Below are 20,504 nucleotides of genomic sequence, written 5' to 3' on the forward strand. Positions count from 1 at the left end.
CGGCCTCCGCGAGTAAAAGGCGGTGTCCTCCTAAGACGTGCAGGGCCAAGAGGCTGGAGCTTCCGGACCACAGCACTCAGCTGGCTCCGCGGGGCCCCTCTAGGCGGAGCTTGCAGCCCAGCCTCGGGGACCACCTCGGTCAGGCGTTGGCGCTCAGTCAGTATTTGGTGAATGGAACTTAGCGCTGCCTTCTGGGAGGGACACCAGCTGGCCATGCCCTCTGACTCTTGTAAAGGAGACGCATCCTACTCCAGGCCAATCATTCAACCTGGACCAGAAACTCCAGGTGCCACATCTGGGTCTGCAAGGCTCCAGGACCCTCTCATCCCCTCCCCATCACCCCTTCCTCAGGACAAAGTGAACACTCAGAGCCCAGGGTACAAGCCTTGGTCGTTTATGTATACAGCACTGGGGTGCCGGGCGCGAAGGGTGCAAGGATTGGGGGTGCCTAAAGGCCGATGATGTCGTCCAGCTCGAGGTCCGCGTTGGGGCAGTAGCGGGCCCCGGTGTGCTGCGTCCCGGAGCGGGGGTCCGCGTCAGGCTTGGCGGCTGCAGCCACTGGACCCGCTGCGTCCATGACGCCCAGTACCGCATCCAGCATGGAGGGGCCCAAATCCAGGTGGAAAGACAGCAGCGGGTCCGCGGGCGCGGGCGCGCGGAGAGCCGGGGCCGGGGGCTGCGGGACAACGGGCGGCGGTGCTGTGCGTGGGGCCCCCGCGGGTGGCGCCCGGGGCTCGGGGGGCGGCCCGCCGCCGTGGCGGCTCAGGAACGAGGTATCCCCAAAGGCGTCGCCGCCGCGTCCCACGTGCAGCGTGTGCCGAAAGTCGCCCAGCGGCGCCGAGATGGACAGGGCGCCTCGATCGGGCCGCTTCTTGGGCTGCGTGGGGCCCAGCTGCTTCAACACTGGCATCTGTGAGGGGCACAGGCGGGTCGGCGCTGCCTTCCATCCCGGGAGCCCCCGATTCCCTGTCCCCAGCCCAGGCCCAGCCAGCCATGCGGTTCTCCCAAAGGATGCTCTCCGTGAGAACAGGACGATGGTGGGATTGTCCCCATTTTACAGGTGGGTCAAATGAGGCTCTGAGAGGTCCAATCCGCACAGCTGCTGGACTAAAATCTCAGATTCAGATCTAGGTTTGCCTGGCTCCAAAATACACATGACTCACTACGCTATGTCGCTCCTCCTAAAAACTAGTATTAGAGCCTTCCTATAAGTCAGATAACAAAAAACTACTTCGCAAATTCTTCCCGAGAGGGAGAGGGAAATTCCCAGGCCCATTTCCTGAAGACAAGGCTGATCCTGTCCTTTAGGCAAAGCAGGCACTGTGTCTAGAGCTCACGACACACACGTGGAAGAAGAAGCCTAAAAAGGATTTGTCTCGGGTGTACAAAAGTCACAGTGCAGGCCTGCCTGAAGATCCTGACTCAGGAGGTTAGGGTGGGCGTGGGGACCCGTTACTGGCACAGCATTTTATGATTTGAATTACAGTCCTCCCTGGGTAGCCACGGTTCCAAATTAAGCAGATTCAACTAACTGCAATCAACAATATTTTGGGAAGAAATTTAAAAATACAAATTAAAAAACAATACAACTATTTGCATAGCATTTACATTGTGTTAGGTATCATAAGTAATCTAGAGATGATTTAAAGCATACAGGAGGATGTGCATAAGTTCTATGCAAATACTAGTCCATTTTATATACCGGACTTCAGTATACTCCGATCTTGGTATCCATGGGATTCCTGAAACCAATTCCCCTGCCGCCTCCCGGGGCTACTCAGGGGCCACTATATCTGATTTTGAAAGATCATGACCTAAAAATATGATGTCTCATATTTTGTAACATAATAATCATACAAATTCCCCTGTGTTAAAAAAAGAAAATGGCAAGACTGGCATAAACTTGAAGCTGGCAGCTTGTAAATTGCAAACGAGGTGCTCTATTGCACATGGCCACGTCAGAGTCAATGGTAAACAGAAATACAACCAACCTCTGCCCATATCCTGGAACTTGGCTGTTTTCTGTGGAACTTCTGGGAGGGACTCTGATGACCTTGTACTTTTGTTTTAACAGTCACTGTTATTATAACAAAAAAAAAATCCTTTTTTCTATTTCAATCGAAGCCCCACCCTTTGCCAGCTGTACGAGTTGGGATAAATGACTTTATCTCCCCGTCTGTTTTCCTCTCATAAAATGGATAAAATAACACTACCTTCCTTGCAGGGCATATAGAAAAATTCAAGCCAAGAAAACTATATTTTAATAGTATCAACCAGTTGGTAGTGCTCATGTTGGGGGGGAGAAATATGTCCCCAAACAATAACTGTGGAACAAAAATTAGATTTGATGATAAATCACTACGAGGAAGAAAAAGCAGCTAGCATTGTTTTTGTAGTAACAGGCACCCTGGGAAGTATTGATGATAAAGTGTAGAAAAATTAGAGCCAAAAGGATTTAAAACAATTGTTGATGGCTGTATTCTGAAGCCTGTTTTCTACCTGGCACACACACAAACACACATTCACACACACTTTACATTTACTTCTCTGGGGAAACCAGTCTTGATTGACCACGTCTGCAGTGTTTATCAAATATCTCTGACCTCAACTCAGCCCTCTCTGTTCTCCCATAATGGAAACAAAAATTTTAAGAAACAAGACTTACCTGACAAGATGGTAGGCACTCTGATACTTTCTGTTCTCATCTATTTTATTTTTAAATGTTGAACTCAGCTCATTAATGAATCTGAATCCACAGTTTAAAATAAAAACCTTCTCTAGGTGATAGCAGAGCCCATTAGCTCAGCACTGGCTCTGCCGTGAGTTAGAGGCGAAAAGAGTGGAATTCAGAAAGCCAACTGCCCAGGTTTGGATCTGGTGGTGCCGATTGCTGTGTGGCTTTGGGCAAGTTACTCAACCTTTATGACCTCACATCCTCATCTCGAAAATGGAACAGTGCTAATATAATACTTCATAGTCCTTCTTCAAGAATTGGTGAAGTCATGCCCATGAAAGTCTTAGCACAGTACCCAACACACAGTTAATGTTCCATAGATAAATAAATGCTCGGTGGAGTCCCACCTGGACATTCTTGCAGTGGCCCAGAGAGGGAAACATGCTCAGGGGGAGTATGTGACTTGTGTAAGATCCCAAAGCCAGCTTTGTAGGACTCCAGAGCTGAGAGTTGGCTCCTTCCACTGTCTGCTACATCTTGAACTCACCCCTCCCTGGCAGCTCTCAGCTACTTCTCACAGCCCAGCTCCCAGCTCGGGCCCTCCTTCCATCCTTCCAGTGCCCTACAAGTCACTGCCATTTTCCAGCACCTGGCAACACATTAAGGTCTTGGTTCCTGGCCTCCAACTTTGCCATTTCCTTTTTGTGGGACCCCAACCTAGCTTCCTCAGCCTAAATCTCAGTTTATGCCTCTGAAAAACAGAAGTCAGAATTCCTGTTTGTTACAACGCATCAAAAAGTATACTCATGGCGCTGATGTTTTGTTTCTCAAGGGCTTATTCTGGGCCAGCCACTGGGCAAGGATGAACTAGTTCATTTAATCTTCAGGACAACCCAGTGAGGGGAGATTATTATCATAATGTCTGTTTTACAGATGTGTGAAGACAGATGGCTGAGACACAGAGAGGGCAAGTAACTTGCTCTCGGTCACACAGCAACAAGTGCTGGGGGCTGGATTTGGAATCCAGATGAAGTCTAGAGTCTAAGAATTATATTATATTGCTCATAGCCGCCCCCCCCCCATAGAAAAGGGTGGGTGTGCAGCCCCATGGAGAAAAAATAACGTTTGATTTGATATAAAGGCTAAGGGTTTCCTTGCACCATGGACTCTCCAACTGCCGCCCCCACCTTCTCTCTTTTCCATTCCAGACAAGAACAATGAGTTATAACTCATTTTCAAATGCCACCTCTTCTCCTGGCTAGCTCTGAGACCTTGGGTAAGTCTCTTCACTTCTGGGCCTGGGTGTCCTCTTGAACAGAAGGCTGCGATCTCCCCCTAGCAGGGTTGCTGTGCTTGGTGCAGTGAGGTCATGCTTGGAAAGAGTTCCTCGCGCGGCCAAGGCTCGCGGTACAGAGGGGCTGTTGTTTGTGACCATCGTGAAGCAGCCAGAAAGCCAGGGGCTAAGGCTGGCCCCCGGGATGCCCTCTCCCGCTTCCCCCCAACCTCTCTTTCCTGCCCCCGCAGGGCCAGGCTCCCGCTGCAGGGGGGTGGGGGGCACAGCTGGTTCACCTCTGTCCTCTCTCAGCTCCAGCCCGGCCAGGACGGAAATAACAACCCGCTCCGGATCCGGCCCGACTGGTTCTCAAACCCGAGTGAGAGGCAGGGAAGCGGGTGGGGCCGGGGCGGGGCTCGGGGACCCCGGACTGGGAGACCCCCGCCCCGCCCCCACCCGTTGGGGCTCCACTGCGCGCTTCCTGAGGCCACGTGGCTGCTGCCGGGAATTCAGCGGCCGCCCTTATCCTTGGCCTTCAGCTCCTCCTTCCCGCGACAGGACGGGGGACTCCTTCCCACCACTGCCCCTTACCTCGTGGTTCTCCCCGAGCCGGCCCCGCGCACTCCCTCGACTTGGGCTCGAACTGGGACCCCTCTGCCCCTGGCTCAGAGTCCGCCTCCGCCTCCTAGTTGCCCTGCCCGCGCCTTCTTCCTTCTTCCTCCGGGCGGGATCTCACCTGGCAAAGAAAGTGCCATGCGAAACCCGGAGGGAATTTAGGATCCAGGCCTGCAATGCCACCTCCTCGGGCTGCCTCCTGTCCTGTCGGGTCCGGGAGTCCCGGCTCCTGGCTCCCTCAGGCTCAGAAGCCAGCCCTCAGGCCCTCCTCCTTCAGTTCCACTAGTGGGGTCCCTAGCCCCCTCCTCCAGGCTCAGAAGTCCAAGTCCCCAGGCTCCTCCCCCGGACCTAAGAGTCTGAGCTCTACCTACCCCGTGGCAGGCCTTGGCATCGGGTCCCTTCCTTACCTGCACCCAACTAAAGTGTCAGCCCCTCTCGGGGGCCATGGTAGGAGCCCAAGCAGACGCGGAGTCACCGCTCAGTCCAGCTCAGTTCGCCGTCCCCAAGCAGACAGGGTTGAGGCACAGGCCGCTCCCAGCCCTCCTTCTCCAAAATTTTGCCTGTAGGTTTTAAGGGACTGGAAAGCAGTGGTGGAAACGCGGAGGCCCCCGTGTGCTGAGTGTGGGGCGGGAAGAGGCCGGGACTAGAACTCGCAGAGGGGGTGGGGGATGGACAGGGCGCACCCCCAGCCTGGCCCCTCCCTCTGCCCGCTTGGAATTTCCTGAAACTGGGGAAGTCTGGCTGTTTAGAAGAGTAATTTCTTCCAGATTGCAGCTGTTGGGGGAGTGGGAGAGGGAGAGGGAGAGAGAAACACACACACACACACACACACACACACACACACACGCGGACAGGCAGTGAGACCAGCCAGAGGATGGAGGTGGTCTGGAAGAGGCAGCTGTGGCCCTGCTTTGGCAGTCCCCTGGATAGATGTCCCTATCTGAAGCCACCCACCATAGAACTCCATAGAAAGGTCATATATCACTCTGAGGACCTGTGTCTATTGGAGTTGGAGACAAGAGTTAGATTTGGGTGATAGGAAGATTCCTCCAGGGCCAGTGTGAGGCAGGGGGAGAACAGAGTCTCTAGCTCTGAGGCAGGCTCAGTGGGAGGGAGGTGGAGGCCCAGGTGGAAGGCTGGGTCAGAGGGAGGGAGGTGGAGGCCCAGGTGGGAGCTGGGTCTGTGGGAGGGAGGTGGAGGCACAGGTGAAGGCCCAGGTGGAAGGGAGGTGGAGGCCCAGGTGGAAGGCTGGGTCAGGGGGAGGGAGGTGAAGGCCCAAGTAGGAGGCTGGGTCAAGGGAAGAGAGGTAGAGGCTCAAGTGGGAGGCTGGGTCAGTGGGAGGGAGGTGGAGGCACAGGTTAGAGGCTGGCTCAGTGGTTCTACCCCTAGCTGGGGCTGGGCTGTGGGGCTTGAGAGGAGAGAGTCAATTTAAATGATAATAAGAAAGTGCCTTTGTACTGGGTCTTAAGGGATGAATGAGAGTTTATTGAGCCCAGGTGAGGAGGAAGAAAGGTGGGGAAGCCAGGTGGAGCAGAGGGCACTCAAACAGTGGGTGGGGCTGGGTTTACCTGGAGAGGCCAGCTTGAAAGCCACTGGGAGCTTAGACTTTGTTCTGAAGGCAGGGCATGGACTGGAACAGGCTTGGACTCAGCCTCCAGAGCAAAATTTAAAGGGGTGGAAAATGGTCACCAAAAACTCCGTAATCAGGAAAAATAATATATCTAAATTACAACTTTTTATTAAGTGTTTTTTATTGATGTAAAATTCACATCACATAAAATTAACTATCGTAAAAGGTACAGTTCAGTGGCATCTGCTACATTCATATTGTCGTGCAGCTGTCACCTCTGTCTGGTTCCAAAACATTTTCATCATCCCAAGAGAAAACCTTGGGAAAGTCTCTGAAAAAACAGATATTCTCTTACAATGTCGGTAGAAATGCAAAACGGAATAATCCATCTTAAGGGGAAATGGTCAATAACTACCACAAACCACATGCCCATTTACTTTTGCCCCGGGAAATGCCTTCAAGAAATTTTCCTTGAAGACACATCTCTAACAAAATGAATATATATATTCAAAGGTTATTAACTGAAACATTATTAGCACTTGTGACATATTGAGAAAGAATCCCAAAATGCCCAAACATAGTAGAGGGGCTAAACTTAGGTTTATACTCAAAAAAGAACTGTAAAAGACAATAAAGAAGTTATTTTTACAAGGGGTGAATTTCAGGATGTACTGTTAAGTGAAATCAACCAACTAAAAATAGGAAAAAATGATGCTAGAGAAAACTGGGTATTGATTTGAGAATCATGAGGAAATAAGAAAGCCCAGGGCATCTGATTATTATGGCAGAAAGAAACACGAGGGATAGATTATATTCCACAGGCATTTAAAAGCGATGGGACCTTGTGAAAGATCAGTTGGTTATAGGTGTGGGGCTTCTTGTATTCAGATGTCTAATTCTTTAGCAAGGCCAAGGGTGTTTTCCAGAATTATTCCCTCAAATAGGTTTTCCAGGCTTTTTGCTTGTTCTTCTCCTCCATCAGGAATGCCTATAACTCACAGGTTTGGTTTTTTTACATAATCCTATATTTCTCAAAGGCTTCATTCATTTTGTTTTACTCTTTTTTTTCTTTATTTTTGTATGACTGAGTTATTTGAAAGACCTGTATTCAAGCTCTGATATTCTTCTTCTATTTCATTCATTCTATTTTTTGAGCTTTCAACTGCATTTTGTAATGCCTTCAATGTGTCTTTTATTTCCAGAAATTCTTGTTTCTTTTAAACATCTGTCTGTTTAGTGAATTTTTCATTTATATATTGAATTGTTTTCTGATTTCTTTGCATTGATTTTCAGCTTTCTCTCGGATCTCATTGAGCTTCTTTATAATCCATATTTTGAATTCTTTATCTGTCATTCCAGAATTTTCATTTTGGTTAGGATCCATTGCTGGACAGCTAGTGAGATCCTTTGCAGGTGTTGAAACCCTCTGTTTTTCAAACTGCTAGAGTTCTTACTCTGGTTTCTTCTCATCTGGAGAATCTGTCACTTCTTATTCTTGAATTTAGTTTCATTTGGGTAGAGCTTTTTTCCTCCTTGAAGGTGCAACTGTGGTCAAAAAATAACATACACTGGAGAAAGGACACTCCATTTAATAAATGGTGCTGGGAATATTTGATAAGCATATGCAGAAGAATGAAACTGGGCCTATATCTCTCATCATATACAAAAATTAAAAATTGTGGGTTAAAGACTTAAAATGAAGCCTGAAACTGTAAAAACCCTAGAAGAAAATCTAGGAAAACTCTCTTGCACATTGGCATAGTAAAAGAATTTATCACTAAGTCCTCAAAAGTAAATGCAACAAAACCAAAAATGGACAAAAGGGACTTAATTAAACTAAAAAGCTTCTGCACAGCAAAAGGAATCATCAACATAGTGAACAGAAAACCTACAGAATGGGATGAAATATTTGCAAACTATGCATCTGACAAAGAATTAATATCCAGAATCTACCCGGAACTGAACTCAACAAGTATAAAACATAACCCCATTAAAAAGTAGGCAAAGGGCATGAACAGATGGTTTTTAAAAGAAGACATACCAGTGGCCAAGAAACATATGAAAAAATGCTCAACATCACTAATCGTCAGAGAAATGCAAACTAAAACCACAAGGAATTACCATCTTACACTAGTCAGAATGAGTTGTATTAAAAAGTCAAAAACAACAGATGTTGGTGAGGATGTAGGGAAAAGAGAACACTTATACACTGTTGGTGGGAACGTAAATTAGCACAATCTCTATGGAAAACATTGTGGAGATTTCTCAAACAACTTAAAGTAGAACTACCATTAGCTCCAGCAAGTCCACTACTGGATATCTACCCAAAAGAAAAGAAAGCATTATGTAAAAGAGATGTCTGCACTCATGTTAACCACAGAATTATCCATAATAGCAAAGATATGGAATCAACCTAAGTATCCATCAAGGGATGTTTGGACAAAGAATGTGTTGTATATATATACCATGAAATACTACTCAGCCATGAAAAGAATGAAATCATCTTTTTCAGCAACATGGGTGGAACTTGGGGCCATGATCCTAAGTGAAATAATTCAGACACATAAAGTCAAATACCACAAATTCTCATTTATACGTGGGAGCTAAACAATAAGTGCACATGGACATACAGAGTAGAAAAACAGACACTGGAGACTCCAGAAGGTGTGGACAGGTCTGCATGAGGAAGGAAAAATTACCTATTGGCTACAATGTACACTCTTCAGGTGATGGGTACACTGAAAGCCCAGACTTCACTACTACACAATATATCCATGTAATAAAACTACACTCGTACCCCCTAAATCTATAAAGGTAAAAAAAAAAAAAAAAGTAAAAGCAATGGGATATTATAAACAATATTACTTTTATATAAGTGAATATATTTGCAAGAAGAGAAAGCTTTTGCTGCAGCATAACAGTTGGTATCTGCTGAAATTAGTAAGTGAAAATTGAATGAGGAACATGATATTTACATTGTCTCAAAGTATCCCCCTAGAAAACAATTATTAATAACAAAGGACAAATAACATCTTTACTGTGGAGAAACCTGGCAGATGCCAAATTAATGAAACTATCAAAGCAAAAATCAGGCCGGGCGCGGTGGCTCACGCCTGTAATCCTAGCACTCTGGGAGGCCGAGGCGGGTGGATCGCTCAAGGTCAGGAGTTCGAGACCAGCCTGAGCAAGAGCAAGACCCCGTCTCTACTAAAAGTAGAAAGAAATTATCTGGACAACTAAAATATATATAGAAAAAATTAGCCGGGCATGATGGCGCATGCCTGTAGTCCCAGCTACTCGGGAGGCTGAGGCAGAAGGATTGCTTAAGCCCAGGAGTTTGAGGTTGCTATGAGCTAGGCTGATGCCATGGCACTCAGTCTAGCCAGGGCAACAAAGCGACACTCTGTCTCAAAAAAAAAAAAAAAAAAGCAAAAATCACCAATAAGTAACAGATGAGGACAATGTCACCTGTGTGGTATTCCACCCACGAATGCATAACCAGCACCTAATCACGAGGTGTCACTGGACAAACCTCTTGCCCTGGATTCTCTCACAGTTTCTTCCTCTGCAGAGTCCCTTCTCCTCCATCTGCCCTCAGGCATCTCCACACATCAGCACCTGCTGTGACCAACAGCTTGTAAGAAAAGTCACCCTGAAGATCCCCATTCATATTCCTGCTTTAAACAGGCTTGATACAAACAGGATTCTATGAGCTTGGAAGATACGGAGATGAACACAGACCACTGAAGTGTGGGGAGAGACAGCATCTGAGGCAGAAACAATTACTCTTTGACCTTCAGCCTTGTCTTTCTTCAATGGCACATCTGAGAAACGTCTGAAACACCAAACTAGGGCTTACCACAGGCAGAAATTGTTTTCTGAAAAGGAGAAGTCAGGAACCTAATTTGGGACCACTGCAGTGGCCGAGGTGTTGGGAAATAGCTGTTTTGCTTCCTGTGAAAGTTTCAACGTGAAAAAACGGACCGAGGGTGGCGGGTGCAAACCCACCCACAGCATCCTCCTCGTCAGTGAGACCTCGGGGCTCTTTCCTCTCATCCCTCCATGCAGGGGTGCAGGCAGGGAAGTGGTCCTGCTTCCAAAACTCACCACCCAGCTCTGCCAAACTTCACGCATGACAATGACTCATATGTTTATTACTATCACTTTGTACATTTAGAATAAGCCTTCGATTTCACTGTTATAATTCTCCCTAATTAGTCTTCTCACTGGTCTGTTATTAATTTATTGTGTACTAATAATTACTTTTAGATTAAGCATCAATGACAGAGTAATCAATAATTAATTTTACCTCCAGAAATGTATCCCTTTTATTGGTCTTCTCAGAGGCATATTGTCTATTAATTATTCATTAATAAATACTTTTAAATTCAACATTGGTGACAAATTACTTAATAATGAATTACTTTACCACTAATAATGTGCCCCTGAAGAAGTCTCATCACTGAAGTTTTAATGTACTATTCATTAATAAATATTCCTAAATTAAGCATTGATGATCAATTAGTCAATTATTCATTTATTATTAATAATGTATTTATTTGTTATGTGAATGTCCATATCTTGTATTTTTTATCTTTATTTCTTAAATTTTTTTATTATTTCAACATATTACAGGGGTACAAATGTTTAGGTTACGTATATTGCCCTTGCCCTACCTGAGTCAGAGCTTAAAACGTGTCCATCCCCCAGCCGGTGCGCACCACACACATTAGGTGTGTAATATATTGTATTTTACATGCTGGAGCACAGTGTGAGAGGTGCTGGTGATTTGACTAAGCAATGAAAAAGATGTAGTTTATAATTTAATGAGACATTTTATTTGCTTAACTTCTGTTTGTCTACAAAATCCTTATGACAAATTCTGAAGTACACGTGCTTCCCCAATGGGAACAATTATTTATTTAGACACAGACAGACATTGAGTATGTCGGTAACAAAAAATTAGTTTCAAGTATCAGATTAGCCACTTCTTTGAAACTCCTGGATACCATAATCTTCTTTATTGCTAACAAAGTCACATGTTGTGTCCTGTGGATTTTTTTTTTTTCTACTAAAACATTCATTGTTGACCTCACCATTTAGTCCGCCAGTATAAAGACTTGAGGACATTGGGTGATTAATGGCTCGGGTCTCTGAACACACCCTGCAGTTACTGCATCAGGTCTGGAGTGCTCACGGTGTAAAGGCATCCCCAGCAACTGGTGCTGCTTTTCTGACTGATGGAATGAGAGACACGATGGAAGGGAAGGCCAGGTGGATGGCACCGGAGATGCTTCTCCCTAACAGAATAGTGAAACCAAAGTAATCCCACACATCTGGAGAAAGTGCAACGATCGGTGACTCTGTCAGGACTTCCACGTGCTTGTTCCGCTCCCCTATTTGACCTGTGCAGAAAACAGATGGACTGTGGAGAATGGCAGTGGATTCTTGTAAATCAGATGGGGATTTCAATTTCAGCTGAGGAGCCTCAATTTCCTGTTGAGGCTTCGTTACTGGAGAAAATCCACAGGTCCCCTGGCACTTGTGTGCAGCTACTGATCTGGGGAAAGAGTATCTTCTCCGTGTGGATTGCAAGGGCTCTCAGAGTCAGCAATGCATGTCCACTGCCCAACTTCAGGGCTATACTGACTCTGCAGCCCTCTGTCAGCTGGTCAGCAGAGACCTTGATCACCTCTCCATGGCACAGAACATGATACAGGTGCTTTAATCATTGATGCACTGATTGGATCTGTTCAACAGGAAGTAGCAAATACTCCAGACAGTTTGTGAGACCACGTGTTCCAGAGAATGGGAAGTAAATCATCCTCAAAATTCAGGTTTCTGCTGCCTTACTAAAATCTCTAGGAGTCCAGCTGCCTGAGGCACGCTCAGGTAGGTCCTCCCAAGGTGAAGACACGTCACTCCATCTGACCTCTTACTCATAAGAGACAAGTCCGGGGGGGTGGGGAAAAAAATATGAAACTATTGTTTTTAACTTGCACTGTTCACTTAATAATTTATCATGAATATTTCCCATATTATTTCATATCATTGTACAAGAAATAATGTATACATTATGAGGACATACTGTATCTAACAAGATATACTGTTAGACTCTTTGATTCTGTAAAATTAAATAAAAAAAAAATAAAATAAAATAAAAAAAAAAAACATAAAAAAAAAAAAAAAAAAAAAAAAGAGAGAGACAAGTCCAAGACCTATGGGCCTCTTCTTAAATTGGGAGGCAACATATATTTCCTTGGATATGTCACCTCAACCTATTTATTACGTACCTTGAACGGCTGTTCGTTTTAAGTAGGGCCTAGAATGAAAGGTGCACACCCTTTGTAATCTTTGCAACAGCTGCAGCTGCAGACAGCCTGAGCCTGTGACCCAGCAGACGCGGTGGTGCTCCAAGCACCTGAAGCAGATGAGGATCCTATACAGAGCCTTTGGCAGGAAGCTTTAGATGAATTTACCACACAGTTGTCTACGATTCTGAAGCCACACTGGGCCGTTTCTGCAGAGATGGTTCTCAATTTGTGACACAGCTTCTAGCTTGCTACTGGGCTGCAGTAGAGACTGAACACTTGGCCTTGAGTGGGCGGGTCACCATGTGACTTGAGCTGCCATCAGGAACTGGGTGTGGACTGACCAACCAAACTTGCACCCGGCCAGGCCCAGCTGCTCTCCGTCATCAAACAGAAGTGGTTCATATGAGATTTGGCTAAATGAGTTTGTGAAGGCATGTGGTAGGCAGAGTAATGACCTCCCAAAGGTGTCCACGTCCTGGTCTTCAGAACCTGTGAATACGGTACCTTACGTGGCAAGAGGGACTTTGCAGATGTGATTAAGTTAAGGATCTTGGGGTGGGGAGATCATCTTGGATTATCCAGGTGGGCCCAAAGTGATCCCAAGGGGCCTTATACCCTTGGGATAAGGGTGGCAGGAGGGAGGCAGGAGGGTGACATGAGAGAAGAGAAGATGGAAGCAGAGGCTGGAATAACATCACTGCTGGCTTTGAGGATGGAAGGGGATGAGAGTGAAGGAGTGCAGGCGGCCTGCAGATGCTGGAAGAGGTAAGAGAACAGACTCTCCCTGGAGCCTCCAGAAGGAACACAGCCCTGATGACAAGTGACGACAGCCCAGGGAGACGCCTTGTGGACCTCTGACAGCCAGAACTGTAAGATAACAAATCTGTGTTGTCTTAAGAATCTAAGCTAGTAGAAATTTCTTAGAGCAGCAATATGGAGCTACCACACTGGGTATCTCCTTTATGATAATCTGAGCTCTGTAAGCTCAGGGTTTCAACAAATTTGGTCCCTGATGCATTTCCATGGTCAGGCACATTGCAAAACTCAATAAATATGTGTTGATACTTTGTCAGGAAGGAGTTAAGAGCAGGAAGACAGGGGCCAATGATCAGGGGAGACCCCGTTTCTGTCTGAAATGTCTTTAGGGAGTCTAGCACACACCCCAACCCTCGGGAAAACAGAGCTAGGCTCTGAGGAACTTCCCCTTCCTGTGGGGGCTGCTGATGTAACAACCCGTGACAGGGAAGACCCAACCTCCAAGTGCCAAACCGTGTGTGCCTCTCTGTCCTGCAGGAACCGTGGTCTCATCCATCTGCACAGCCGGGGCCAGTGGGAGGAGACGCCATGACCCCCACCCTCATGGCCCTGCTCTGCCTCGGTGAGACAGGAAGAGGGGAGGGGAGACCTGGTCTGGGAGGGACCCCACCCCACAGCCAGGGCATGCTCTAGCAGGAGACCCCAGGGGCTCAGGAGGCTCCCGGGGAGGACAGGACATGCTGAGCCTTCAGAGGGCAAATCTCTCACAGGGAACTCTCTTCCAGGGCTGAGTCTGGACCCCAGGACCAGCGTGCAAGCAGGTGAGTCTGTCCCCAGCTGTCCCAGGTCGCTCCTCCTCAGTGGGGCCAAGGGGACAGGCCTGGGCAGCTGGGGGTGGGGAACAGCAGTTCTGGGCTGACTGATGGGGATGCCTAGAGGGTCCTGGGCTGACAGCTGGGATCTGAGGGGTGGGATGTCTTGGGATCCAGTCTCTAATTTCCTTCCAGGGACCCTCCCCAAACCCATGCTCTGGGCTGAGCCAGACTCTGTGATCACGTGGGGGAGGTCCGGAACCATCTGGTGTCAGGGGACCTTGGAGGCCCAGGAGTACCGTCTGGATAAAGAGGGAAGCTCAGTGTCCTGGGACAGACAGAGCCCACTAGAGCCTGGTAACAAGGCCAAGTTCAATATCCAATCCATGACAGACCACTATGCAGGGCGATATTACTGTTACTATTACAGCCCTGCTGGATGGTCAGAGCCCAGTGACCCCCTGGTGCTGGTGGTGACAGGTGAGGGGACACTTGGGGGTCTCAGCCCCAGGCTCTGCCTGTAGGATGGGGGTCTGCTCTCGGGGGTGTCTTCTTGTAACCCCGCCCCGGGGGAGGGGTGGGTTGGGAGGTGTGAGCCCCATTTAACACGGCTGTCTCCTTCCCGCCTAGGATTCTATCATAAACCCACCCTCTCAGCCGTGCCGAGCCCTGTCGTGACCCCAGGAGGGAAGGCGACCCTCCAATGTGTCTCACAGGATGGATTTGGCAGGTTCATTCTGATGGAGGAAGGACACAAGCTCTCCTGGACCCAGGACTCACAGCGAATCTCCTATGGGCAGCACCAGGCCGTGTTCCCTGTGGGCCCCGTGACCCCCAGCCACAGGTGGACGTTCAGATGCTATGGCTATTACAGGAACAGCCCACAGGTGTGGTCGGAACCCAGTGAGCCCCTGGAGCTTATTTTCTTAGGTGAGGACCCTGACCCTGTCCTGTCTGAGCTCAAAGGGTCAGCTCAGGGCCCTGCCCCAGGAGAGCACTGGGCTGGGGTTGGGTGAAGGGGATTTGGAAGAGGGTCAGCCAGAGGGAGTTCTCCTCTCAGAGGGCAGGAGGCCTCCCACCTAGTCCATCCCCTCTCCCATCACCTGCATCGTGAGGACAACAGGTGGGTGGAGGGAGGGTCTTGAGACGGCACAGGGCAGATGTAGGAGAAGAGTTTGAGTGATGATGGGGTCTCCCACACCCCCTCACCCCCTTCCTGTGCTCAATCCCAGGACCCACGGTGCACCCCAGTCCCCCAGCCACAGAGCACCCCTCAACAGCTGGTGAGTCCCAGGATGCTCTCTGCTCAGAGGCAGCATAGCCTGCCCCAGGGCAGTTCTGAGTCTCCCCATCTCCTTCCCTCAAATTCTCAAGGATGGGCTGTGTCCAGGGGGTGGGAGTCAGGCAGAAATGCGGGGACCCCAGGCTCCCAGGGCTCTGAGACTGGTCTGGTGAGGGGTGGGGGGCCCAGGCAGGGGAGATTTTGGGCCCAGCCTGGGGGCCAGGCAGGGCTGCAGTGGGGAGCAGACAGCCCCCGCCCCCACGTCCTGACCAGGAGGCCTGAGGATCAGCCCTTTCCCCTCACAGGGTCAGGCCCCAGAGTAGTGAGTGAGGGGCTCTGTGTGGGGAGGTGGGGCGGGGTCCAGGGGACGCAGGGCTGAGTTAAGCCATTCGTTCAGGCTCCTCTGGAGACAGGACGTGGACAAGCCCTTCCCTGTCTGGGCCTCAGTTTCTCTAAGTGTAAAGGGGAGAGGCCTGGCCCCGACAGCAAAGCCCCTCCAGTTCTGGCTTCTGCTGTGGCCTCCCAGGGAAGCCTGCAGGACCCCCTCCTGCAGTGGCCTGTCCCACCCGCTGCCACAATGGCCACGCTGCACAGGGAGGGTCGCAGGGCCGCAGTGCGGGGCGTGCAGGCTCTGTCCCTTCACCTCGGGGCTCAGGTCCGGTGGCGGGAACAGGGCTGAAAGTCACCTCCCCAGGGTCACTTCCCAGCTCTGCTGCCTCCTGGCTGGGCACCCTGGGGCAGGCAATTCATCTGGGCCTCAGTTTCCCCCACTGTGAAATGGGTGGGGGTGGGGGGACGATCCCAGGTTGCACGACTGGTGAGGGCTCCAGGTGATGGATGCAGAGACCCGGCACCTGCCTGCACACAGTAGGTGCTCAGTTAATGATGCCATTCCTCACTCCTGACGTCACTTGTTCCCAAGGTCAGGGAAGGTTCTTGGAGGTTCTGATCGGGGTGTCGGTGGCCTTTGTCCTGCTGCTCCTCCTCCTCCTCTTCCTCCTCCTCCGACACCGGCGTCGGGGCAAACACAGGTCATCGGGTGAGTGGGGAGTGGGGGACGCAGGGGCAACCGAGGGTGGGCTCGGGCACCAGCCAAAGGGAGAGCAAACAGACGGGGAGTGTCAGCTTAGAAAACCTGCTCCCGCAGTTTCCAATCAGAACACGCTGGAAAGCAGCGGGCAGTGTCAGCACGTGCGCAAGTGTCAGTGTTTGCTGAGCTTTCTCAGCCGCGTGCAGGGTGTGCAGCGTCTATGCAGGAGGCTGTCCAGGTTCCCCCTTTCCTCTCCAGCTGCGTGTGCAGGGCGGCGGGTCCTGACCTGCCCGGGCTGAGACTCTGTCCATCTTCCCCCAGCCCAGAGGGAGGCTGACCTCCCACGTCCTGCGGGGGCTGCGGAGCCAGAGCCCAAGGGCAGAGGCCTGCACAGGAGGTAATTCCGCCCGAAGACCCCAGACTCCACCCACCCCGGCCCCCTCACTGCCCCTCACACCCCGTGTCCTCCCCCAGGTCCAGCCCAGCTGCCGACATCCAGGAAGAAAAGCTCTGTGAGAGGAGGGGGGCCCTGGGGGGAGACGGGGGCCCTGAAGGTTCAGTGGCAGTGGGGGAGGGGCAGGCAGGGAAGGGTCTGGGGCTCAGGGGGAGATGGTCTGAACCCCACACTGGGGGCCTCGGGGACGTCACAGCCACTCCCTGGATCCCATGGCCCCATCTGGGACCAGAGCAGGGGCTGGTGGGACTGAGAGATCCCGGGGGTCCTGCCAGGGCACAAACCCCTCGTTCTGCCCCAGCAGATGCTGCCGTGAAGGACACAGAGCCTGAGGATGAGGTGGAGCTGGACAGTCGGGTGAGACCCCTGCCCTGTCCAGGGCACCAAAGGCCTCCTGTTGCCACATTTAGCCCAGCGGACCCTCCCCTGCCCTCCCTTCACTGGGCTCTCAGTGTCGTCCCACAGTGGACCCTCCCTCCTGCCTGCGTGACCTCACTCCCCTGGCTTCCTGCCACCTCGTGGGCCCCTCCTCCCTGGCCCCTTTCCGGCTCCCCGTCCTCTGTCTGACCGTCTGGGTGTCAGATGCTCCCCCAGGCCTCAGTGGCTGCGTGAATCAATGCAGCACCCAGGTCCCCGGGCGCCCCTTCATTCATTCACCCAACAGTGTTCACAGGGGGCTCACTCCTGATCGGGCTCCAGGGAGGAGCTGCAGACGCAGCAGGGAGCAAAGCTGCCCCAGCCTCCCTGAGCTCACCTGGGGGCGAGAGACAATGTGCACATAAATGCACTGGCCCGGGGTGCAAAGGGCTGTCAGGGAACATACAGCAAGTGCAGGACAGAGCGTGGGGGCAGGGGGGCCACTCTGAGGTAGGAGGGGAGGGCTGTGTGATCAGGTGTCCTCTGAGGAGAAGCCTGAGTGCAGAGGATCATAGGAACATCTAGTGCACCAGCAGCTGCAGCAGAGGAAACAGAAAGTGCAAAGGCCCTGAGGCAGCAGCCGGCTCTGTCAGGACACAGGCCTGTGGCTGGAGCCAAAGGAGCAAGGGCCAGAGTGTGAGGACAAGAGGTCAGCACTGCAGGAAGGAAGCAGCCAGACCCTCCAAGGACTTAGGAAGTCCCTGGAGATTCCATCAGGAAAGTGACATAGTTGGATCACCCTGACAACAGTGTGAAAATGTAACTGCAGAAGGTCGAGTGCAATCAAAGAGACCCCATCACTGTCTCTCTCCAGCAGAGCCCACATGACGAAGACCCCCAGGGAGTGACATATGCCCAGGTGAACCGCTCCACACTCAGGTGGGGAGTGGCCTCCCCTCCTTCCCCACTATTCAGGGAGTTCCTGGACATGAAGGACAAACAGGAGGAAGGGGACAGGCAGATGGACAGTCGGGTGGGTCCTTTCCTCCCCAGGACCCCAAGCCTCCCCCCACCCCAACCACGTACCTTCCCTCTCACTCTCCCCCACTTCAGGCTGCCGCATCTGAAGACCCCCAGGATGTGACCTACGCCCAGCTGCACAGCTTGACCCTCAGACGGGAGACAACTGCGCGTCCTGTGTCCCAGGAGGGAGACCCTCCAGCTGAGCCCAGCGTGTACGCTGCCCTGGCCATCCACTAGCCCAGGAGGGCCCAGGCCCCACACTGCACGGAGGGAGACTCAGGGACCCTACAGAGCACGGGAGCTGCCCCCAGGGGACACTAACCTGTGAACCCCAGCTTGGACCCCTGACAAAGACCACCAGGAAGTTCCAGGAACTTCTGAGAGTCACCTGACTCTGTGGAGATAAATAACATCCCCACAGGTTGGAAATTAAGCAACAGACTTCTCAATAATCAATGAGTTAAATGAGAAAAATCAAAGTAGAAGTGAATGTTTTAAACTGATTGATAATATAAATATTACATATTAAACTATGAAATTGGAAAACTAAGGACCATGAATGAATAAATTAGGAAAGAAAAATCTAAAAAATTATGACTTTGGCTGTCATATCAAGAATTTAGGAAAAGAATTAACACATTATTCCAAAAGAAAGTGTAAGGAAGGGAACCATAGTGATGAGAGGAGCTACTAATGAGGACAAGCAAAACTTGAGAAGCTGGGTGCTGTGGCTCCTGCCTGTAATCTCAGCTACTCTGAGGCTGACACAGGAGGACTGCTTGAGCCCAGAAGTTTGAGACCAACCTGGGATATACAGCAAGACCCCATTTCAATTAAAAAAAATTTAATGAGGCCGGGCGTGGTGGCTCACGCCTGTAATCCTAGCACTCTGGGAGGCCGAGGCGGGTGGATCGCTCGAGGTCAGGAGTTCGAGACCAGCCTGAGCAAGAGCGAGACTCCGTCTCTACTAAAAAATAGAAAGAAATTATATGGACAACTAAAAATATATATAGAAAAAATGAGCCGGGCATGGTGGCACATGCCTGTAGTCCCAGCTACTTGGGAGGCTGAGGCAGAAGGATTGTTTGAGCCTAGGAGTTTGAGGTTGCTGTGAGCTAGGCTGACGCCATGGCACTCACTCTAGCCCGGGCAACAGAGCAAGACTCTGTCTGAAAAAAAAAAAAAAAAAATTTAATGGAAAACTCAATAAAGCCAAAAAAGTTTATTCTTGAAAACATCAATCTTGTTTATAAATCCTAGCCACAATGAGCAAGAAAAAAGAGAACAGACACACATTTCCATATGGAAACGAGACACGGGACAGCACTACAGACCCTACACCCATTTTCAAAAACTAATAACAGAACATTGTGAGCAACTCTATGCCAATATACTAGAAAATGCTGATGAAATGGACAAAATATTCTAAACTATAGTTTACTTAATGGACATAAGAATAAATAGATAATCTGAATCTTTACATTATATATAGTGTATATATGTATATATGTGTGTGTAGGGGGGGGTGTGTGTGTGTGTGTGTGTATCCCTACAATGTAAACTCCAGGAAACTATGTGTTTTTTTCAAACACTTACGCACTTCAGAAACACAGACACACAAACGTACACCCCAAACTTACACAAATTTTCCCTGATAATAGAAAAAAAGGAATTATACCCAAATACATTTTACCAGGTAAGGAAAAAGTTGATATCAAAACCTGACAAGGAAATTACAAAATGAGAAAATCATAGGAAGATCTCTCCGATGAACTTAAATGTAAATCTCTAAACAAATATCACAAATAAGATTCATATTATTTGGACATATATAAAATGAAGAATACATCATGACATCATGACCAGACCATGGCTTTTATCTTTTTTATTTTTGTTTATGGAAGGCAAAGGTAGCTTAATTTTTAATAAATCAGTATAATTCAAGGTAGTAGCAGAATAAATTTTAAAAATTATCTCAATAGATAGAGACAAAGCTTTTTGTTTGAGTATTTTTGCAAATACCTGTTGACCATTTGTATGTACTCTTTGGAGAAATGTCTATTCAGTTCCCTTGCCTATTTTTCAGAGAGATTATTTGTTCTCTTGCTATTGAGTTGTTTGAGTTCCTTATATATTTAGGGTATTATCCCTTTGTGAGGTTTGAAAATATTTTCTCCTAGTCTATAGGTTGTCTCTTCACTCTGTTGACTGTTTCCTTTCTTGCCCAGAAGCTTTGTAGTTTGAGCCATCCCATTTGTCTATTTTTGCCTTAGTGGCTTGTGTGTGTTCAGGGTCATATACAAAAAATCCTTGCCCAGACTAATGTTGTGGAGCTTTTGTCCCA

General features: G+C 49.3%; 3 protein-coding genes across 3 annotated transcripts in view; 2 read left to right on the forward strand and 1 right to left on the reverse strand.

The window, feature by feature from the left end:
- LOC138374230 (NACHT, LRR and PYD domains-containing protein 7-like) overlaps window positions 1–20,504 on the forward strand; it is a 672,516-nt gene that overhangs the window by 248,995 nt on the left and 403,017 nt on the right.
- On the reverse strand, window positions 420–5,165 carry CDC42EP5 (CDC42 effector protein 5). Its single transcript, XM_069458054.1, has 3 exons — window positions 4,970–5,165; window positions 4,539–4,683; window positions 420–910 (listed from the first exon to the last, which is right to left on the reverse strand). The coding sequence occupies exon 3, from the start codon at window positions 908–910 to the stop codon at window positions 449–451; it is 462 nt and encodes a 153-aa protein (XP_069314155.1). The 5' UTR covers window positions 4,539–4,683; window positions 4,970–5,165; the 3' UTR covers window positions 420–448.
- Window positions 13,730–18,576, forward strand: LOC138374843 (leukocyte immunoglobulin-like receptor subfamily B member 4). Its single transcript, XM_069458033.1, has 10 exons — window positions 13,730–13,824; window positions 13,988–14,023; window positions 14,210–14,494; window positions 14,645–14,944; window positions 15,247–15,297; window positions 16,219–16,335; window positions 16,648–16,723; window positions 16,801–17,137; window positions 18,012–18,170; window positions 18,251–18,576. Exons 1-10 carry the CDS (start codon window positions 13,791–13,793, stop codon window positions 18,395–18,397), a joined length of 1,542 nt encoding a protein of 513 aa, XP_069314134.1. The 5' UTR covers window positions 13,730–13,790; the 3' UTR covers window positions 18,398–18,576.

Source organism: Eulemur rufifrons, chromosome 24 (assembly GCF_041146395.1).
Source record: "Eulemur rufifrons isolate Redbay chromosome 24, OSU_ERuf_1, whole genome shotgun sequence".
In the NCBI taxonomy this organism is placed as follows: Eukaryota; Metazoa; Chordata; class Mammalia; order Primates; family Lemuridae; genus Eulemur; species Eulemur rufifrons.

Bases quoted from the DNA above. Each gene is read 5' to 3' on its own strand.
- LOC138374843 (XM_069458033.1), top strand. From the start codon at position 13,791: ATGACCCCCACCCTCATGGCCCTGCTCTGCCTCG. The intron at 15,298-16,218 runs GTGAGTCCCAGG...CTTGTTCCCAAG, and splicing joins AGAGCACCCCTCAACAGCTG to GTCAGGGAAGGTTCTTGGAG. The intron at 16,724-16,800 runs GTAATTCCGCCC...GTCCTCCCCCAG, and splicing joins GGCAGAGGCCTGCACAGGAG to GTCCAGCCCAGCTGCCGACA.
- CDC42EP5 (XM_069458054.1), bottom strand. From the start codon at position 910: ATGCCAGTGTTGAAGCAGCTGGGCCCCACGCAGCCCAAGAAGCGGCCC.